The following is a 22,382-nucleotide window of genomic DNA, read 5'->3' as shown; positions in this document are numbered from 1 at the left end:
GTTACTTGAGGCAAGGATAACTCCATGGCAGGGATGATGCCATCATGGGTAAGGATTGCCAATGTCACGAAATAGAAATGAAATGCCCTACTGATAGTGTAGGGTTAGGACACAAGACTAGGAAGGACACGGAAAGAGAACACAGTGACCCTTTGGAAGGATAGCAGAACCGTCAGGTAGTGATGGCAGGACCCCAAAAGTAGGACTATCAGGGACTGGAATGAAAACAGGGATCCTTGGAAGGGATAAGAGAACCGTGGGGGTAGGGGTGACGCGACCCCAGAGAAGGGTTGACAGTGGTTGGGATGAGAGCTTGACAGAACTCTGGGGAGGGATGAAAGGACCCGAGGGTAGGATTGACAGAGGACCACGGGATAGGAATCACATAATTGCACAGTAAGAATGATATGGACTTGAGAAAGGAAAGTGGGATATTGTGGATAGCAAGACACCCGGATTATGCCTTGGAGGGTACCTTGAGGTAGAGGTGACAGGACCACAGGGTAAGTATAGCAGAATGTCAGGATTCCATGATAGCCCTCCTTGACTTCTAATATAACTTGCAAATATCGAAATAAACAAACTGAAATCGATTACGGTTAAATTGGTTTCTACGCGTTTACTGACGGCCGGTCAAGAGGATAGTGGATAATGACGTCCTGTTGTATGGATGAAAAGACAATGTTTAGATGCATAGATGCACTGTGCTGTAGATGACATGGCCTCAATATTGATGACTTCACCTCTGTATTCGGATGACTAAAGGTCGAGTTATGTATGACAGGGCCGAAACGTAGGCAAAGGTCATGTTTGACGACGACTGAAATGAGGATTTATTTTTGACATCATGTGCAAACTCACATGTACAACTTGTGATATATTTACATTAATTTGTAGTTCAAGGTACAGATTAGAAATACACAAGAAGTAATTGCTCTAGTTTTTGACAGTAGATTATTTATGACGAACACGCAACCTTTTTCTTCCTTGTATAATATATAGAGGGTTGTCAGTTGGTAAAATGCACGGATGAATATTTATTGCTGTGAAGTTAATTGTTTGGAAAGGTTAATAGAATATCCTAGTGAAAACGATTCATTAGTCTCATCGTATAATCCATGTACATCTTGCTCTTTCCTCTCGACTCCAGTTTTATCTTTTAAGCTTTTAAGCACACACTTCACACAACAGTGACTTATACGCGAAGTTTATAACAGATTAGAAATACAACCTTTTCCTTCCATATGTAATATACTGAAGTTGGGATAATCCGTTTTCATTTTGCTCTTTCCTCTCGACTGCAATAACATTTTTTAAGCTTTGTACAAAGCAAACGCTTCACACAACAGTGAGTTATACTCAAGGATTCTAACACGTTTATTGGTATTGTCCCGTTAGCTGAGATGCACACGCAAATAGTGGACGGGTTCTGCTATATATAACACTTGCAAAACAAGTTTTGTCAAACGTGTATGCAACATGCTCGTCTCAGTATATATATACACAATAGATTATTTGTAGTGATGTACACATCCGCGAGGAAGGTACGTATACTTCGACGTAAGACAATCGGCTGATGTACGCACCCGATGTCAGCTGTATCCATCGAAGTAAGACCACCACAACGAATATTCTGACACCCGCCATGTTGAGCAGCCAGGAAGTGAAATACACAGTCAAACTGTGTTAAAGGTTACGCTCACTGAATATCCACTGTGTCGTGTATGAGTAAATGTATCTACATTTATCTTTTGGAGCCATGATAGGGAACTACGGTCCATAACAACGCCAGTAACACACAACAGATTGTCACAGACGTTTAATAAGATTGTTAAACGACACATATCACATATATGTGAACAATGTGTTCAGCTTTCACATTCGTTATCCATGTCACATTTGCTCATATTCAGGTACATCCTTTTCAGAAGCGACTGAATTAGATACATGTTGTGGGCAGGTATGTAGCCAGGCACAGAGATACCGGTTTTATCTTGCTTTATAAATTTGAAAAGAGCTGAGTGAAATATCAACAGCTCGCACTCACTACATTCTCCTCCCATGCACGCATGTGACTCACTGACCCGTTGTAAGGTTGAGTCCCAACAGAGCTTGCAGGGTAGCTTCCATCTGGGTCACATGGTCAGCCATGACGATGTTTCAGCCCTGGACTAGGCAGAGGGACTCCAGGAGAATTGTTCTATGCGGAGATATAGTGAGACGCAGGGCTTTGATCAATGCTGAGGTCACACTCACTACTTTTCCTCCTACACATGCATGTGACTCACGGTCCCGTTGTAAGGCTGACAGCCCAACACTGTTTACAGGGTAGCTTCCATCTAGATCAAGAGCGGCCAACCATGACAACGAATCAATGAGGCCTTAGAAATAGTATTTACACAATCTCGTAACAGAATACTGTATATCTATTTTGATGTTATGTATGCCGTGGCGTATTTAAATTGAATGTACTGTATTACTTGTTACTTTCATTAAACACGACATATTGTTTTTTGTGGAGATTGCTGTGGCTGAGTGAGTTAGATTGCATTACTTGGGGAGTGTGGGTTCGAATCTCTGTAGATTCACCGTTAAAAAACACTAAAACCTGTACTTTTCTGAGAAAGTGTAATCCCTTATGTTTCATTTAACCACCTCATTGAATGACATTGTACACTTCCTGTGGTTCATGAGTTCTCCTCCGAGTGTTGATATTGTTTGCCGTGTGGGGCACTCAACCAGTCCATACACATGGTCTACTTATGTTATTTTCGATAGTGAATAGGCCTTGTACTCCTACAAGTACTTTTCATACAACAGTGAGCGCCGCTCAGATTGCAGTTACCTTGATATTACACAGAAACCTGGGCTATTTGCATTCAGGCCTTGAATATATCACTGAAATGACAAGCCTTACAGTGACATGAAACCTGTTGGACAGGGAAACCTATGACTGGACATGTTCACCTTTTGCTAACACCTTGTGTCATCACCTGGTGGTCCGTTCTTAATTTACCCAGCTCTGTTAGCCTTTACACAATATGGAATCTGTAATAGTCAGTATCGGGTATTCGTTTGCGCTGCTGCTGTATATTCACAAGAAGGTTATATCTTTCCGTTTTCCGCTAAACTCACTTTCAGTCAAATCCGCTTTAAGAAAGTAACGCTACAGATGGATATACTGACTCTGGTAATTAAATGTTTGGTAACATGTTTCTATTACTTCCAGCTTACTGACATCCGGTTCGAAAAGAAAAAGATGCAAAAGCAGTGTATTTTCTACTTCTCTTGCAAGTTTAGTGCCCTTGCTCTTTGCACATAAACACGTTACAGACATGCATGTATTTGTGTATTGGTAGCTTAAAAGAGAAAGTCAGGGTTACATTTCCAGAGGAAGAGATAAAAGATAACCCAGATAAATTCACTGACCCTGAGTGGCGCCCGGCAATGATGTCTCTGTGTATCCATGCAATGAAGTCAAAGATTATATAAATATAGAAGTAACTACTACAAGCTATCTCACACACACACACACACGCACACTCACTCACTCACTCACTCACTCACTCACTCACTCACTCACTCACTCACTCACTCACTCACTCACTCACTCACTCACTCACTCACTCACTCACTCACTCACTCACTCAATCACTCACTCACTCTCGTATACAAATTCTTTAAATACCAAATGGCGACGTTTTGGTATCTATCCTAATACCCTTATAAGGATCGCCCGAGGGATATCAAAGAACTTGTGGGGCGGTGGGGTAGCCTAGTGGTAAAAGCGTCCGCTCGTCATGCCGAGGACTCGGGTTCGAATCCCTACATGGGTACAATGTGTGAAGCCCATTTCTGGTGTTCTCCGCTGTGATATTGCTGGAATATTGCTAAAAGCGGCGTAAAGCCAAACTCACTCACTCACTCAAAGAACTTATAGTCTATGCAATGACTATTACTATTTTGTCATTACGCAACTTCTGAAGATCTCTATCAAACAATTCACCTCTCACAAACATATGTTCACACAGAAGTTAGGAATGACCATTCCTCTAAGGTCAGTCCAAACTTTAGGACATCAGAGTCCCACAATGACTATGATATGTATATAAGATGACTGACTGACTGAGTTTGGTTTTACGCCGCTTTTAGCAACATTCCAGCAATATCACGGCGGGGGGACACCAGAAATGGGCTTCACACATTGTACCCATGTGTGGATTCGAACCCGGGTCTTCGGCGTGACGAGCCAACGCTTTAACCACTAGGCTACCCCACCGCCCCGTATAGAAGTTGAACGTATTTGTGACAATTCCCATTGTTCTCAACACCAACAAAGTAACTTTTCTCAGTTAAGAACAAAATAGTCCAAAGTCTTAGATGTGCGAAAGGCCACCCACCTGTTGTTGATAACTAGAATGTGTTACGTCAGGAAACAGTGGATAATTACAAATACTTTGTTGGTAAATTTTATTCTGTTTACAATTTACGTCAGACACAACATGGGTTATACAAATTAATCACATACAGATACATTTTTAAAATGCAATAAAACGAAAAAGTGAAATATTACTTAGGTGGTGAAATACATGAAAACAAAAACATGAGCAAAGCCGATTTGATATTTCATAGTTGTTTTGCAGTATTCGGATAGTACCACATTTGCCAAGATCGGTGGTCATGATTTCAGTGTTATTACTTAATGACACCAGAAATGGTATATGTCATGAACTGATCCGAAAGAGGTAACACACAACATGGGTTATTTGTCATTTTAACTTTTGTCTGCAACATCCCATCCAAGGTACAGTAAAGCAAATTAGCTTCAATGCATAAAATATAGAAAATGTAGTGATCATGCAATTCAGAACTATTTGTATTGTTCAGTAGTGACATAACATACAAAAATAACAACAGATATAACAATATAATAATAACAAATCATTAACACGTATCATATGTACAAACTACCTAATACGAACTAAAAAGGTTTTCATACTATATTTCAGGTTGGATATCTTAATGGTATAACCGTCCCTAGTATGGTGATCTACCTTCAGTTGTCGGCGATCTACAGCCTGTATATGTATATAGTTAAAGTATTTTAGATTTAAGTACTAGTTATAAATATATATCTATGATAATCTAGTTGTTTTACTGTCCATCGTTGACAGGTGTTTTACATTGATTACCTTGTTTTCATCGCTATAAAACTGTAAACTTTTAACCTACTCACTCACTCACTCACTCACATGGTATAACCATATACACTATTCCAGACTTGTCCTCTGGGCAGAACATATTCAGTTATGTGAACATTAAAGGTATGTCATAGCACATACGAAAAGGATGCACTGCTCTCAACTCAGATTTGGTTGTTTCCATACACTTTGTTCTGAATGACATCATACTGTGACTTCTCCTCTCTCTCCCTGGTGACTTCATTCAGTTCGGTGTAGTCTTGCTCATTTGTTCCAGACGTGTCTGCCTTCCTCACACCTGTGCCAGGTGTGTTCAGGAGTACCCATTTCACACCTGTGCCAGTCTGGAAACAATTTAAGTTGTGTTTAAAAGATATAGGACAGGTGACAGTTATAACATTTTAGAGCCTGACAGCCCATCTTGGGTTGTATACTCCACAGGGGGCTGAATACACATTGATCCAGTGACAGAAATATTTCCGCTGTACATGTACCTTTCGCAGTTGGTATTTAGAGTTAAGAGCAATATACATGTACACATTATTTTAACACCTGCTTCATACTGTTTTCAACGTTTATTTTAAAACATATTTTATTGTTCAAAACGCAAAGGGATTAGGCACAAGTGCACCACTTTTGGTCGCCTTCTCAAAGTTACCTTCCAGATTTCAGCAAACATATCACCAATCCACCAATCAGCAACAGCATTACAACAAGCACTACTGCTCCTCCAATAACTCCGCTTTGTAATAGGGAAGCTGAATCTTGTAACAGGAGACACTGAATCTGATATCAAACGCCAATGTAAATTAACATGAGCTGAAACATTATTTTGTGAATACATGTATGTCCCAGATACAATATGACTAAAATTTGTGAATATCGCCCATGTTTTCAAAGATTCAATGCATACTAAATATCAATGTTAAAGCTGATCTAAAACAATATTTTTATTAAGACCCCGAACATCTTCATCACATCGGTCACCAGTGAAGCCGTCCAGACACTCTCCGGGACAGCGTCCATCTCCAACATTGCACGTGACGTCACAGTGCCCACAACGAGTACAGTCAGGCCCATAAGTTCCAGGTTTGCATCCTGAAGGTCAGGTATTAAATGATGAAATGATAATATTAAGAAGGAAATTGAAATATGTTTGAATTATGACATGTCTTAACAAATCTTCTGTAGCTCTTCAACTGAATTCGCACTGATACATCATATGAACCCCTTGTGAAAGATGACACATCAGAAATCAGACAGCAGTGCCAGTGGACATGATTCAATACCGAAAACTACAATGTCCACCATTAGCATGAGTGCTGCCTGCTGCCAATGGCGAAAAGGCCATTATCACATGATTGAAATGCTAACAAGTTGTTAGTTTTCAATATGTGATCTCACAAGATAATATTTTGCTTCATTAGTTAATAAGTGCCAGCTATGGTCGGTATTTCTGATTGAAGTATGAAAATATCACACTCTGCACAGATATGGCCGTATGATGTTCCCTTAAATCCATAAAGATTCCAGGGTCCTTTACAGCTCTGGAAAACCCAACAATGGCGCTTTCAGCTTGTGTACATACTTCCAAAACGAATGGTCATTGCACATATTTCGGACACCTTTTTTTTTCGATAACCATACACCAGTGCCATATAGGCAGAGATTCCATATGCCAGAACGTTGACATTGAGCCTGGCTTTATTTAGGTATCAACTATACCAATTTGCGTAATAAGTATTGCAGTAGTGCAGTCTTCTAAGCGTCGTGTCCGTTTGCATGTATTCGAGGCAATAAAAGCGACCACTATCGAAAATCGAGCCGCAGCGTGTCATGAGCAAAGCTCGACCAGTACGCAAACCTGCAGGGTTGAATCACGAAGACAGATGTTACAGACATCCTTAAGCAGCATCTGCGTATCATGGCAGTAAAGCTCGGGTGCGTCTTTAAAAGCTTTACCTTAAAACTCACAGAGAGATTGTGTAAAAACGGCCCTGACACATATCCTTGTAGCACTCCATACACCACTGCACTCACATCGAACATTGTACCTTCCACTGCAATTGGCTCAAAGGTCAGCTTGAAATATATTTTAAATCATTTGAGAGCTGGGGCTGTGAACATTTCTGTCAACATCACATCACCAGACATATTATTTTAAATAAGAGTTTTAGGAAACATTACTCTGAGTACAGTCTGCTCCAATCCATCCTTCCCGACAACCGGCAGCGCAGGCTCCAGTCACGTGGTCGCAGGAAACTGGTGCAGTTTCACAATGACGTGAATCACAAGACATGCTGCAGTTAGAACCGTACTTCCCACTCTGGCATGCTTCACGCAAAGGAAGAGGGAGATTGAGCACACAACAGTTACATCTTTACAAGGGAGAAATGTTATACCCCAGGATGATTCATAGAGAGACAATAACAATGTAACTGAACTATTATATCAATGTGAATTCATTCAGCATATAACATTCAATTGACATGGCATCAAATGTCTTATACCTTAGCACATAACAAAATAACAACATGTGAAATATTGAAATCTTTACCTTGTGCTCTTTAGTCCACTGGATTCTATGCCAGTGTCCTTTCAACTCGATTTATTAAATGCCACAATTCAGTTAGTAAAGAGCTTTACATGGGTTATGCCACTCAGATATATACCTTACATAACAGTAGCAATACTATAAGGACATTACCTGTACAGTCACCCTGTGTCCACCCCATCTCACATCCACTGTCACAGGTCCCTGCTCGGTTACATGTAGAGTTCCCTGCACAGTGTCTGAAGGAGCATACGCCACGACAGTCTGGTCCATAATGATTGGCATCACATTCTGAGAAAAAGATGGCAAGAATTTCCATATGGTATATAGAGAATACTACACGAGGTCTCATTACATACGAATTATACGAAACGAGTGTCCTTCCTATGGTATCTGACCGAGCGAAAGCGAGGTCAGATAACACAGGAAGGTCACGAGTTTCGTATAATTCGTATGTAATGAGACCGAGTGTGGTATTTTATTTATTACCCACGTCTTACATGCATTAAATTGACAAAATAACGTAGTTTTGTTAATATTTTGGTTTCAAACCGAAACCGGTTTCATAAAGAGGTTGCGGAAGAGTTTTGTACTGTAGTACAATATTTGCATGACGTCACTGTAATGACGTCACTGCCTTGGTAACCGACGTCACGATGCATGTTAGTTGTCATCGCCTCGTACAGCCTCGTACAGTAAACTACTCCGTAGCACCCCGTTTCTTGGTTTGCAGTTGCTTCATTCGGCTAACATCACTGGTGGAAACATTGCGTTTACGTTTTTCGACGGGTATAATGTCTCAGTTCGACCCACAATTAAACAGCGACACGGCAACGTTCGCGATGTTTACATTCCCACAATGCATTTAGTTGTAGAATGAATGGATCCACGTGTTTGTTATGAATGAAAAAATTGTTACGTCAGAATGTGACCTAATTGAGAGGTCATCGGTTATCCAATGAAATCGTTAGAATCTCAGGTCAAGTCGTTACGACACAGGTCAACGCGATACGACACTCGTGTGACGTACGAGATTAGTATGCAACTACCCATACGTTGACCACGTGGGTAATAAATATATATATTTCCCAGAAGGTGCACTGGACATATTCTCACAGGCTCGGTGTGACGGTCACATGACGAACTTGAAGCTGAACACTTCCGCCCAGGACACGTTTTATTGCAGTTAGTGCCATACGTGCTGTTGCAAGCTGTAAAATATAGATAAGAAGAAAAATCTTCATTCGTAAATAAAGTTGAAAGGCATCTGATTTGTGAAGCATTCTAGGTGATCGGTTCAGCAAAGTGTATGAAACGAGTCAGTAGGTGATGTTGATGCACCACGTTACAAGCCCCTGAAAACTAACCCACAGTAAGACCTCCACAACGACTGCCCCTTGGTAATCATTCCTACTTATCATGACTAACCTGACGTCAGCGTCTACAATGGGCCGCGTATACCCTGGCGCGTATACGTATCTAAAGTCTACCGTATCATTTACTGGAAGCTATCAATACTGACAGTACAAACGTCTCACCTTTATCACATCTCTGTCCCTGCCACCCTGGTATACAGTCTCCAGGACACAGTCCAGTCAAGCGATCACAGGTCGAATCAAGGCAGTGACAGAACACATTACAGTTCATCCCGTAGACACCTGTACTGCAGGCTGGTGCATTGGCATAAGGAAATAGGAACAGTTGACGTCATTGAAAGAGGGTGAGAAAGGTGATATGGGGTATAATTGGGTGTAAGGTTCTGTTTAAAAAAAGAGTGTGATTGTTTGTCCAGAATAACAATACTTACGATATTTAAGCGTATGTTGATGTTACGCTACAAGGAGATCGAACCGCCGGCATTTCATTCCCTTCTTCGACTGTTAACCTAATATACCATAGAGGCATTTTGGAGGGCTAGGGACACGTAGAGAAGGGTGGATTGTGGAATTTAGATATATAACGTAGGTGATTAGGCATTATGGGGTAGTGAGTGCAATCGTTAACAAATGTTTTTATCATCACAGGCAAGTTAGAATGGCGTCATGTCTATCACAGCCTGTCTTTTACTAGAAGGTGTTTATAGAAGATATCAATATAGAATCCTAAATGGCTTTTCTGAATTCGGTACAAGAAGCATTTAATTGATATTATATGGGATCCCATTTAGTTACTTATTGTAGTGTATAGCTGTTTCAAACCTTGTTTACTCAAACTATTGAAATTCTAATCATCCGTTTATGAATATAGTTCAGCTGTTCAAAAGAATGCGTCCAGATGTTAAAGACTATGTAATATAAGTTTATTGATAATGAAAGAGTGACATATTCAGCGGGAAAGAACTGATAGAAATTATGAAACATGCAAGTTGAACACAACAAAGTGAAATAACCATTTTAAATTATCCAGTTTGATATAAATGAAAACATCCTGTCAACTCACTCTAAGATATGGTTGATAATTTTTACAAATGCTCAGAATTTATTCTGTAACTTGCAAACAAGGACTTTGCTGTTGAAGGACAATAAAAAACACTTGTATCACCAGGACACGAATAGACAAATTCTTGTAAATACAATGATGATTTACCATAGATTTCCACCTCACAGATGTTCAGTGTATCATTAAATCCTCCTGTCCCCGGGTTCCTGATGGTGACGTATCTGCCGGTGCCGTTACACTTCACGTCAGTTGGGTTGGGAGTATTTGATGACAATTACTTGTAAATACAGTAAATGACTTACCATAAATCTCCACCTCACAGATGTTGAGTGAATCATCGTGTACAGGCCCTGTCCCCGGGTTCCTGATGGTGACGTATCTGCCGGTTCCGTTACACGTCACGTCAGTTGGGTTGGGAGTATCTGGTGGACTCGGGAGGGTGGAGCAGATGCTGGAGGGGTCGTTGTTCAGATAGATGTTGGAGTTGGCATTTCTCCCGTAGACTTGAGTAAAACAAATACTGTTTCAGACTACGATGTACTATGATACTGTGTCAATATAGTTGCTGTCAGCGTATATATCTGATCATAACACTATGTTCATGCAACGGACTAATGACGTAATTGAGAGGTGACACTTCCAATCCAACAATATATGCATTAGATAAGAATATGTTTAGAGTGAGTGAGTTTAGGTTACGCCGCACTCAGCAATATTCCAGCTATATGGCGGCGGTCTGTAAATAATCGAGTCTGGACCAGACAATCCAGTGATCAACAGATTGAGCATCGATCTGCGCAATTGAAAACCGATGACATGTGTCAACCAAGTCAGCGAGCCTGACAACCCGATGCTGTTAGTCGCCTCTTACGACAAGCATGGGTTGCTGAAGATCAATTCTACCCCGGACCTACACGGGTCGAATATGTTTAGAATAATTACATCTAAACTCGTTCGTTTGCGAACGGTAACAGCACACCGAGGCTCAAGAATCATCTGGATGCACATGTTTGCACTAGATCGCCTCTCAATACGTGATTCCCTCACTGAACCAGATTATGCAGTCAACAGTAAAGATTCTTAGTCTCAAAGTTATTAATGCGTTATTCTAACAATGAGAGCCCTTATTTATGTTACTGAACTTCCCTTACATGAGCGGAATGGTCCTGTTTGCTTTCAATATGTAAACCAATTACAAAACAGAATAACAATAATAGAATTGATATAAATACGTCTAGGTATCACTCGTTGAGGTATGATGGGGTAGCACTGTTTTTGATATAAATACGTCTAGGTATCACTCGTTGAGGTTTGATGGGGTAGCACTGTTATTGATATAAATACGTCTAGGTATCACTCGTTGAGGCAACTGCTTGATGGGGTAGCACTGTTATTGATATAAATACGTCTAGGTATCACTCGTTGAGGTTTGATGGGGTAGCACTGTTATTGATATAAATACGTCTAGGTATCACTCGTTGAGGTATGATGGGGTAGCACTGTTATTGATATAAATACGTCTAGGTATCACTCGTTGAGGTATGATGGGGTAGCACTGTTATTGATATAAATACGTCTAGGTATCACTCGTTGAGGTATGATGGGGTAGCACTGTTATTGATATAAATACGTCTAGGTATCACTCGTTGAGGTATGATGGGGTAGCACTGTTATTGATATAAATACGTCTAGGTATCACTCGTTGAGGTATGATGGGGTAGCACTGTTATTGATATAGAATGATCACCAGCATAAAATGATTATATGCCTCATCAAATAAAGCAATACCAGCCTATTGCACATGTCTAGGTGTTCACCTCTCTATTGACCACCACATATTGCTTGTATAGAACATTGTGGCAGAGTGTTTACATAGGTTGATAGATATGTGTCAGCAGAACACTTGTTGAAGAATTACGTAATTGCTAAATTGTTACTTTTTCATGTGTTTGGTGTACTATAGTGAAAAACTAGACTTCAGTAATGTGTGTAAGTTGAGTCTAAGGTGATACATAACAATCTAAATAGCATCGTTCTCTCTTAGATCACGATGTCTGGATACCTACATTTATGTCTGCTGTAGATCCTGATGTCATACAGCTGGAAGTCCCGGCCCAGATCCACCGTCCAGTCTGACGGAGATCTAAAAGCGTGGAAACAGGTTCTACCCTCACCACGTATGTCACTGTCTCCGTCCACAGCCTTTGATGCGGGCCAGCCTCCGAACAATCCAGATGTTGTTGATGCTGTCTTGTTCAGTGCAATATTTTCTGTAAAGTACAATCATCATGTAACGTCACTGCCCCCATCTATACCCTGACAGGTACCAGTCTCCGTAACCCATGAAGATCCGGCCTAGAATTGATCTTCAGTAACCCATGCATGTCGTAAGCGGCGACTAGCGGGATCGGGGTTCAGGCTCGCTGACTTGGTTGACACGTGTCATCGTATCCCAATTGGGTAGATCGATGCTCATGCCGTTGATAACTGGGCTGTCTGGTCCAGTCTCAATTATTTACAGATCAGCGCGTGCGGCGTAAAACTAAACTCACTCACCAATCTCCGGGCACTCAAGATGTTGTTGATGCTCTCTACTTCTGTGCAATGTAAGACAATAATCGTCTCCTCACAAAATTCCATACATATCCCAGTATGTGCTAATGGTGAAAAGGTTAACATGGGTTTACATGTACATGTATGGTAATAGTCGGATTCTAGTTAATAGTATAATGTCAATCACAACCCTGCAGACTATCTGTTGTATTACAAATGTTATATATGGTGTGAGTTAAGGGATCATCATGCAGTTAATAATGATTTGTACCAAGACGCTGTTTTCACACCGACCAAAGCAGAATAGTAAACACATCAAAATCAAAGCCAGTGTATGTGTCACTCACGTTTCTGGCAAAGACCCCCTTCCTTTTTCCATCCCGGATCACAAGAACCAGAACAGGCACCTGTAGTCACATGATGTCCCGCAGTGACAGGAGTAGCTACAGGAGTCTCCAAACCTTCCTGGTTGACAGGAACCTGTGGGGAGACACAGAGATGTGCGAATCAATGACCAGGTACTAGTCTCTGACGATTACACGTCTGTTTATCATCAACTTGAGTGAGTGAGTGAGTCACTGAGTTAAGGATTTAAGGCACATCGGCAGTATTTCAGCCATATCGTGACTAAATCAAGTTATAGAAATAAAAAATTAAAGGTAAATCATACAAACAAGTCAACTAAGGACAGGAAAGCAACTTGATTATCACAGATATAAATTTTAAGACTAGTAATTACATTTAAACCATTTTAACTTCACATGACAAGACAATATATAAACAGACTATAGATTGCCAACAACTGAAGGTAGATCACCATACTAGGGACCATTATTCTGCTTCCTGCATGGACCCTAGCTGGATTTACATCATCCCTCAGATGTTAGCAATTGTAGGCCAGTCTAGCCATATCAACTTGAGTCCCTGCAATGATTGTGTACTGGACCATTTCAAGCTTTATCATTTGCATCATTTGTATGCCATCAAACTTTGAGTCCTTTTATCGCCCAACTTACAGCAAGAGCGATACTATCCCAATACCCTCAACAAGGAAGTGAAATACCTACAACGTAGACGTTTGATCACTAAATATGTATTAACCCCGCCCAATGTACCTCTTTGATGTGTTCAACTTTGGAACAAATATCGAGGAGAGATTCAGCTTCAGTGGGCTTCGGATGAGGAAGGAGAGCTACATTCGCAGCATCTCTTGGGTAAGCGAACCAGTATCAGTGACACAAACGAAACAAACTGTGTATTTACTTTATATTGTTTCATAACCTTTGCTTCAACAAAATGGTAGTTCAAGTGCATGTTTACCTCATGTGATCTGGCATGTGGGATGATCAGGGCCCCGAAATATAACTGCAATAACCAAGGGATAGGACAGGGACAGGACCTAGGAGTAGGGAGGACAGAGCCACAGGATGGGGGTGTTATGAAACTTGGGTAGGGATAATTGGACAGCAGGTTAGGGGTGTTAGGAGCCTGGTGTAAGGATAAGATGATCTGGGGACATTGGTGATAGGACCACACCGTAGGGGTATAATCACGCTTAGGCTGGCGTCCCAAAGTAGGGATAAGATGAGGAAGGAAAAGGGATAATAGGGCTCTGGGGTAGAACTGACAGAATCCAGATGTACACATGACAGGACCCGGGGATAAGTATGGCAGAAAGCTTGGTTTGGGCGGAGAGGCAAACCTGGGACAAGGCTCGGGCAAATTTAATGCATTTGATACATCCCTGGAGTAGTGGTGATAGAATAACTGGTTAGGGATGACCAACCACGGTGATTGGGGAATACAGGGTTGCTTTGGACGGGATAACAGAACCGGGTGGTAGGGATGACAGGACCCCCACAGTAGGGCTGTCAGGGGTCGGGTGGGAAATGGCTCGTGGTAAATAACGACATTGATCTACTCACCTGATGTCAATTGTATCCATCTAAGAAAGACCACCACAACGAATATCCTGGCACCCGCCATGTTGAGCAGCCAGGAAGTGAAATATCCAGTCAAACTGTATTAAAGGTTACGCCCACTCTGTGCGTGTATGTGTGCGTGTGCGTGCGTGTGTGTGTGTGTGTGTGTGTGTGTGTGTGTGTGTCTGGGTGTGTGTATGTGTGTGTGTGTGCGTGTGTGTGTAAGAGAGAGAGAGAGAGATCAGACATTCCTCAGAAATACGAACATTAGCTCGGGGAAGAGAAAGATACACAGCTTCAGTTTTGAACATTCTAAGGGTACAATGAACGATTGAGTTGAGTATGAACAGCTCGCACCCACTAATGACATTAATGAACAATCACAACCAACATACGTGCAGCATAAATAACGTTATCGCGAGTAAATAGACTGAACCCAGTTCCGTGAGGAAGATAATAAAACGGATTTTACACGCACATATACCATTGTGAATCACATTTTCATGTTTCACAGATGATTCACCGAATCTGTCTAAATCTGTAGAATAGCATTTTCTCTCTCTGCATTGACACAAATTGCAGTAGACCTATTTGAAGCAAACTTGAGTCGAAGAGTGAAGTTTATTTTCAACAGTCTCAGCGTCGTCTCTGCGGCAGAAGTGTGTGGTTCGACTTAACCCAATCTGTCAAATCCGACTTAAACGTCTTACATTTATATCATGGATTTCGTTTAAGTCTATACAATAGTATATCTACCTCGATGATGCTTCTTAATGTCACGGTACTCTGTATTTAAAGATCACTGGTACATCATAAAATGAAGTCATTTTTGTGCATTCCTAACATGGACTCTATCAAAAATTTTTTGTCTGTGTTTGGTGAGACTTGGCCCAAGCGGTTAAAAGCAACTAACAATGGCATGTGCTTGTATTTATAGAATAGCATAATATCTATTTGAACACAACTTTATGGTGTGTAAAGCAAAAACGTTGCTGAAAATTTATTGTCATGTCCGTGCTACACGCCCTTTATGTAATGATACACTCATAAAGTCATTCATTTAATGTCTCTCATTGCTCATGCATAATTCTGTTTGTGATGTCTATAGAATTAGAAAACCGATTAAGCACCCTATGACAGTCAGTTGTGCTATATGCCAGCTCTGTTTTGTACAGTGCATATTGCATTATGTTGAGCATTTGTAAGAGAGATAACGTTGTCAGGCAATAATACCATTCACATTGTTTGGGGGAGGTCCCGACCTTCAACGAGGAAGCCTTCCTCATAGAAAGGTGCATCTAGTTAGACATTTGAATGCTGCATCACATGTTTGTGGCTGTCATGTCATAAATCAAGTAAGTGGCTGTCGTCGCATTCAGTTCAATACCACTGTCACATAGCGTGGAGCACGCCTCTTTCTAATTCATTATACATTTTACTGCCCCTGTGTCAAATATTCTGTATCAGATATAGATATCAAATTATCGTGACTCTCTCAGCTTTTGGCTTTTCAAAACAGTTAAATTTGTGTTTTGTAAACTACCGTCCAAAAGAGAGTATACCTCTAGTTTCGAAATCCAATTAAGAAACAACACAATCGATTTCAACAAAATATGTTTTATATTTCATTAGAGTATCCATTTCTGCATTTCTTGAACATAAACACGATTCAGATATAACAATGATAAAGAAATAAAAAGGAAACAAACACATAGGGTGTCCAAACATGGATCAGAACAATAAAACTGAACAAACAGAAAGTTTTTTCAAAATGCCCCTTACACAATTGAGAGCCATGTACTGCCTCAGTAGCGAGTATGTCCTCCTTGAGCATCGACACAAGGAACAATACGTCGGCGCATGATGACGTCAAGCGTCTAATGACGTTGCGTGGAATCTGTTGCCAGCAGTCAGGCACTGTTCCAGCTGTCGCACGTTGACTGGGGGTACTGGTCTGTTCCTAAACTGCCTGTCGAGGTGGTCGCACAAAAAACGCGATAGGGTTCATGTCTGGTGAACACGCTGGCCATGGTAAGACGTGGACGTTCATGTTGTTCAGGTAGTCTCTTGTCAGGCTGGCGGTATGAGCTCTTGTATTATCATGTTGGAGTGAGTGAGTGAGTTAAGATTTAAAGTCACATCGGCAATATTTCATCAATATCGTGACTAAAACTAGTTCTAAATTCATAATACATACATATAATATATAAAACCCTGTCAGCAAAGGGCAGTAAAACCACTAGATTATCACAGATTGAGTTAAAACTAGCTAGCATATATCTTTAAAAGTACAAAACTATTTTTGGACAATACGATGTAAAAATGGGCTATAGATCGCCAACAACTGAAGGCAGATCATCATACTAGGAACCATGGGGACTTACATTACTTTTGCTACATGCATGGATCCTAGCTGGATTTACACCATCCCTTCAGCCGCTGGCGATTGTAGGAAAATTTAGCCAACAGTTAAAATAACCAAAATACTACGTTTAAAATGTGATAATTTATATTTGACTTTGAAAGTTTTGGGGCTTATGTACCCTCTCAGGAGGACAATATTTTTATGCTACTTCAACCCCCTTTGAGGGTACAGTCACTAACAATCTCAGTTTCTAATCTAACTACCAATAATAACATATTTAGCTATTTACAGATCAGTCAACAAATCTAATTCTTTTAAAAAATCAACTATTGAATGATAACTAACATTATAAAAAAGTTCCTTCAATGTTTTGACATTGAAATGCTTATCCCTTGTGATGGAATATTCAACACAGTCAAGCAGGACATGTTTGACCATGATTCTTTCATCACAAGGGATACAAAACGGAGGATCCTCACCTTTTAATAGGCACTCATGAGTATGTCGTGTGTGGCCAATACGACATCGTCGTATGATGACCTCTTCAAATCTGGACTGACAACCCAAGTAGGTGTAACCGATAGTTGGTTTTATTGCATGTAATTTATTGATACCTACTTGGGTATCCCACTTCTTCTGCATCAGATCACTGATATAAGATCTTATAGCAGCTTTGTAATCAGAGTACGGGATCAGAAGTGGTGTCACAGGTTTGTTGAGTGCTGCCTCGGCAGCAAGATCGGCCATTGTATTCCCAGAAATGCCAACGTGGCTGGGTAACCAACAAAAGACAATGTCGCATTGGCCAGTAGCAAGGTCATTATACAATTCAATAATTTCTAATAAAAGTGGATGTTTACAAGAAAGATTTTTAATAGCCTGAAGACACGAAAGAGAATCGGAAAAGATTATGTATTGTTTATATTTACGGTGTTTATCAATATATTTAAGAGAAGAGATTGTTCTGGATCCAATGACGGTGGCAAAAGCAACCGCACCACCATCCTTGGACCCATCTGTAAATAAGGATTTGTATGTAGTATATTTAGTTTTTAATTGATTAAATTCTTGTTGATATTGTAATTCATTTGTTTCTGATTTTTTAAATGTTGCCAGTGTAAGGTCAACTTGTGGCCACACCAATTGCCAAGGAGGAGAAGAAATAAGACGTGAAGGAGCTATATGTTCTAGCTCAATGCCAGCAGCAGAAAGGAAAGGTTTCACTCTTATTCCAAGAGGCGGAACAAGAGAAGGCTTCTTGTTATACAGATCTTCATATAGTGGATTAAAGACACAGTTATATGCAGGGTTTGACTCATTGGAATAAAGTTTTGTTATATACTGTAAAGTTAATTTTATACGGCGTTGTGTAAGAGATGGCTCATCAGCCTCGACGCAGAGGCTGTCAACAGGTGAAGTTCTAAAGGAACCAAGACATAGTCTTATACCTTGGTGGTGGACAGAATCTAAAAGTTTTAGGTTGCTTTTGCAGGCTCCACCATATACGATGGAACCATAATCAAGTTTAGGACGGACTAATGATCGATAAAGTTTAAGGAGGGTAGCTTGATCCCCTCCCCACTTAGAATTGGAAACGACTTTCAATAAGTCAAGTGCCTTCAGGCATTTAGTTTTAAGGGATTTAATATGCGGAAGAAAAGTTAGATGGGAGTCACAAATTAGGCCCAAGAACTTGGCCTCCTTTACAACTTTGATGGGAGTGCCATTTAAAGATAGTTCAGGGTCCTTATGCGGCTTATATTTTCTACAGAAATGTATGCATTTAGTTTTTGATTTAGAAAATTTAGAGCCGTTTTCAAGACACCATTTATTTATTTTGTTTAAACACAACTGTAGTTGCCGTTCAATAGTATGCATATTCTTACCGCGACAAGAAATATTAAAATCATCCACAAAAAATGATCCATAGACAGAATCATTTAAAACCTTGGATTAACTGTTAATCTTAATGCTAAACAATGTGACAGACAAAATACTGCCTTGTGGGACACCCTGATCCTGATTATAATGGTCAGACAGGGTTGAACCCACTCGGACTTGAAAGTGCCTGTCAGTTAAAAACTGTGATATCGAAAGAGGTAAACGACCCCTTAAACCAAAATCATGTAAATCCTTTAAAATGCCATGCTTCCAGGTGGTATCGTATGCTTTCTCGAGATCAAAGAATATCGATACTGCATGTTGTTTATTTACTATTGCATTTTTGACAAAGGATTCTAAGCGTACCAAATGATCAATGGTACTAGGATTTTTCCTGAAACCACATTGAATATTTGTTATGAGGGTATTGGTTTCAAGATACCATGTTAACCTATTGTTTACCATTCGTTCCATGGTTTTACAGACACAACTCGTCAAAGAGATTGGTCTATAATTAGACGGATCTGTATGATCCCGACCAGGTTTTGGAATGGGGACTACAATGGCATTACGCCACGAAGTTGGGAAATTCCCTGAAGTCCATATTGAATCAAAGATATTTAGAAGTGTTCCCAAACATGATTCAGGTAAATGCTTCAAGAGCTGATAGTGAATATTATCAGCTCCTGTTGATGTATCATGAGCTTGCTCAAGGGCAGTGTGGAGCTCATGTAATGAAAATAATTCATTATAATTATTGCTTATTGGCAATGTCAGACTTATCAGTTAATAAATTATCACCATCCTTCAGATGGTGGACAGTACATTTGGAACCTTTGCCCTTTATTCGTTGAATCATGTTCCACACCTTTGAAATTGGTGTGCGTGAATTTAACTTGGAAACATAATTTCGCCAAGACTGACGCTTATTCTGTTTAAAGGCACGCCGAGCTTTGGCACTATTTATTTTGACATTATTTAAATTGTGAACTGTAGGATGCCGGCGAAAGTATTTCTCTGCCTTCTTCCTACACTTCCTGGCCTGTTTGCAATCATCAGTAAACAATGGTTTACGAATGTGTGGTGTCGCAGAGGACTTAGGAATAGTTTCATCAGCTATTTGATTTAGTTTATCCGAGAACAACTGAATAGGATCTAGAGCATTGACAAAAAAGTCAGATTTCAGTTCGTCAGTACAAAGTGTCTGATATAATGACCAGTTAGCCTTATTAAAATTTCGCTTTGTTGCAGGAGGATCATCAGTTTGATTTATAGCTGAAAGTATTGTGGAGAAATGGTCACTTCCACACAGGTCATCATGAACTGACCATTCAAATTCGTTATAAATATTTGGGTCTGTTAGTGATAGATCTAGTGCAGAATATGTTCCTGTACCAGGATGTAAATACGTGGCTCATTAAATATGCACAGATCATTATTAGAAATGAAGTTTTCGAGGATTTTTCCTTTAATGTTAGTATCAGTACTTCCCTCCAAAGGGTTATGACCGTTAAGATCACCCATGATAATACAGGGCTTGGGAAGCTGGTTGAATAGATGCTGAAGATCAGACTGCTGAAGAGCTGAAGATGGAGAAATGTACAATGAACAAAGAGTGAAGGTTATTTGTAACGAAAGACAGACAGCAATCGCCTGAAGAGGACTTTTAAGGGGGACAGGGCTATGAATCACACCCTGCCTCACCAAAAAAGAAGTGCCGCCGGTGGCTTTATTACCTGGAGGTGAAAACGAATGAAATGAATTGTACTGACGAAATTCAAATTTGTCTGTATTTTTCAGGTATGTCTCTTGTAAACTAAACACAGATGGTTTATAATCCTGCGATAATAATCGTAGACGTTGTGTGTGAAGAAGCAATCTCCATGTCAAGTGGTTCAAACGAATTTTGAACCACCACACGAGGGCTCAAAGAAGGAGATTCTTCCAAATGCTGAAGTGCTCTGTTCTTTCTCCTTAACTTTTTCTTTTCTTTTCTTGAAAGTTGGGTAACACTCTGTGTTGCCGGAGTTGAATTTATATTTTCTGGTTGCGTTTCGTCAGTCTGGAAGGCTGATGAACGTTGACAATCGTTTGATGTTAGATCAATGTCATTCAAGGTTATTTGATCATCATTCACCCAAGATATAACAGTTTGGCCTGCAGGTGAAACTGGTTGAGATTTATAAACAGGTGTCGTCGGAGGAGAGGAAACTATGGCTGAGTATGTTTGTCCTGTAGAAGGTTTAGACTCTGCATTTACTACTTTCTTTGCTTCAAAGTATGATATGCTGTTAGTACATTTGATTTTGAGAACTTTGGCCTCGTATTCAAACTTTGGGCAAGATCTGGAGGATGCCAGATGAATACCACCACAGTTAGCGCATTGTATGGTATCACTGCAGTCATTACTCTCGTGACTCCCACTGCAGTGAGAGCATACAGATTTGCCTCTGCAAGACCTTGCACCATGTCCAATTTTTTTTGGCACTTATAATACCAGAGTTGATTTGGTACATATACCTCCACTCCGATGTAACGCCTTGGTCCTTTAACACTGCCACAATCTCGTCTTCATCCATGTCTGATAAACAACGGGACCTGTCTCTCACAATACCTCTGCAAGTGTTCAATGTCTTATGCACTGAGACAACAACCTGCTTGTTTACAAACTGCTGTAATCCCAGCAGATTGACAGATTGCTGCCTCCGTACACATTCTACCAAAAGTGAACCATTTCGGAGGTGGGTGACATTCTTTACCTTTCCGCAGACACCTTGGATGCCCTTAGAGACGGCAAAAGGATTGATATTTAACGGACTCCCGTCATCAGTTGCAATAACCAAAAATCTTGGCCAGGATTCTGTCAATAAAGGGGATACCTCCTCATCAGATGAAGAAGAAAGATGTCTCCGTTTATTTGTTTTGGACGAACCAGAATGCGTGTTTTGAGCCATAGTAAAATAATAATGTTCGGCAACCCTGCCCCCCACCCGCCATCGAGTGTCAACAAGGACGATGTTGCAGTGGAAACCAGACTGCAACACCAGGGAGGCTATACTCCAGAAATACAGACATGAATAGCTCAGACATCTAAAAAGATTAAATGTCATGCTGGTTCGGCCCATGACATTAATCTCAAGAAACTCAGAATTCAGACATCCACATCACCAGATTGTCCCATGAGCCACCGCCTTCTGGCACAGGACTCTAGGCAATGTAATTTCATCAAACATATGAACATTCAAATCAAAATGGTCTGAATTGTTCAAAACATTAAATATTGAAAACAGTTTCCATGCGCAGGGCACAGCGTGACCAGCCGATGGATATAACCGGGTCAGTTCTACCACCCGTCTAGGTGAAGTAAGGGTCGAAGTGGTGTGTTGGGCAAAAGGAACACGCTTCCAGGCTCCCAGTGCCCTCAACCACTAGACTCCCGTCCTCCACCGACACAGGGGCGCAACCCA

The 22,382-nt window shown here is 40.5% G+C and overlaps 2 protein-coding genes across 2 annotated transcripts in view; both read right to left on the bottom strand.

The window, feature by feature from the left end:
* Positions 1-22,382, bottom strand: part of LOC124262844 (multiple epidermal growth factor-like domains protein 10) — a 229,905-nt gene that overhangs the window by 137,343 nt on the left and 70,180 nt on the right. Inside the window, exon 4 of the mRNA XM_046697411.1 lies at positions 13,170-13,227. Coding sequence (XP_046553367.1) covers positions 13,170-13,227 — 58 coding nt within the window. The remainder of the gene's footprint in view (positions 1-13,169; positions 13,228-22,382) is intronic.
* LOC124262851 (multiple epidermal growth factor-like domains protein 10) overlaps positions 1-22,382 on the bottom strand; it is a 138,939-nt gene that overhangs the window by 89,983 nt on the left and 26,574 nt on the right. Inside the window, exon 2 of the mRNA XM_046697433.1 lies at positions 7,389-7,535. Within this exon, the coding sequence (XP_046553389.1) occupies positions 7,389-7,535 (147 nt within the window). The remainder of the gene's footprint in view (positions 1-7,388; positions 7,536-22,382) is intronic.

The sequence above is a fragment of the Haliotis rubra genome, unplaced genomic scaffold (assembly GCF_003918875.1).
Source record: "Haliotis rubra isolate DU_JTF1 unplaced genomic scaffold, ASM391887v1 Scf859, whole genome shotgun sequence".
In the NCBI taxonomy this organism is placed as follows: domain Eukaryota; kingdom Metazoa; phylum Mollusca; class Gastropoda; order Lepetellida; family Haliotidae; genus Haliotis; species Haliotis rubra.
This window is presented reverse-complemented; position numbering and strand designations above follow the sequence as displayed.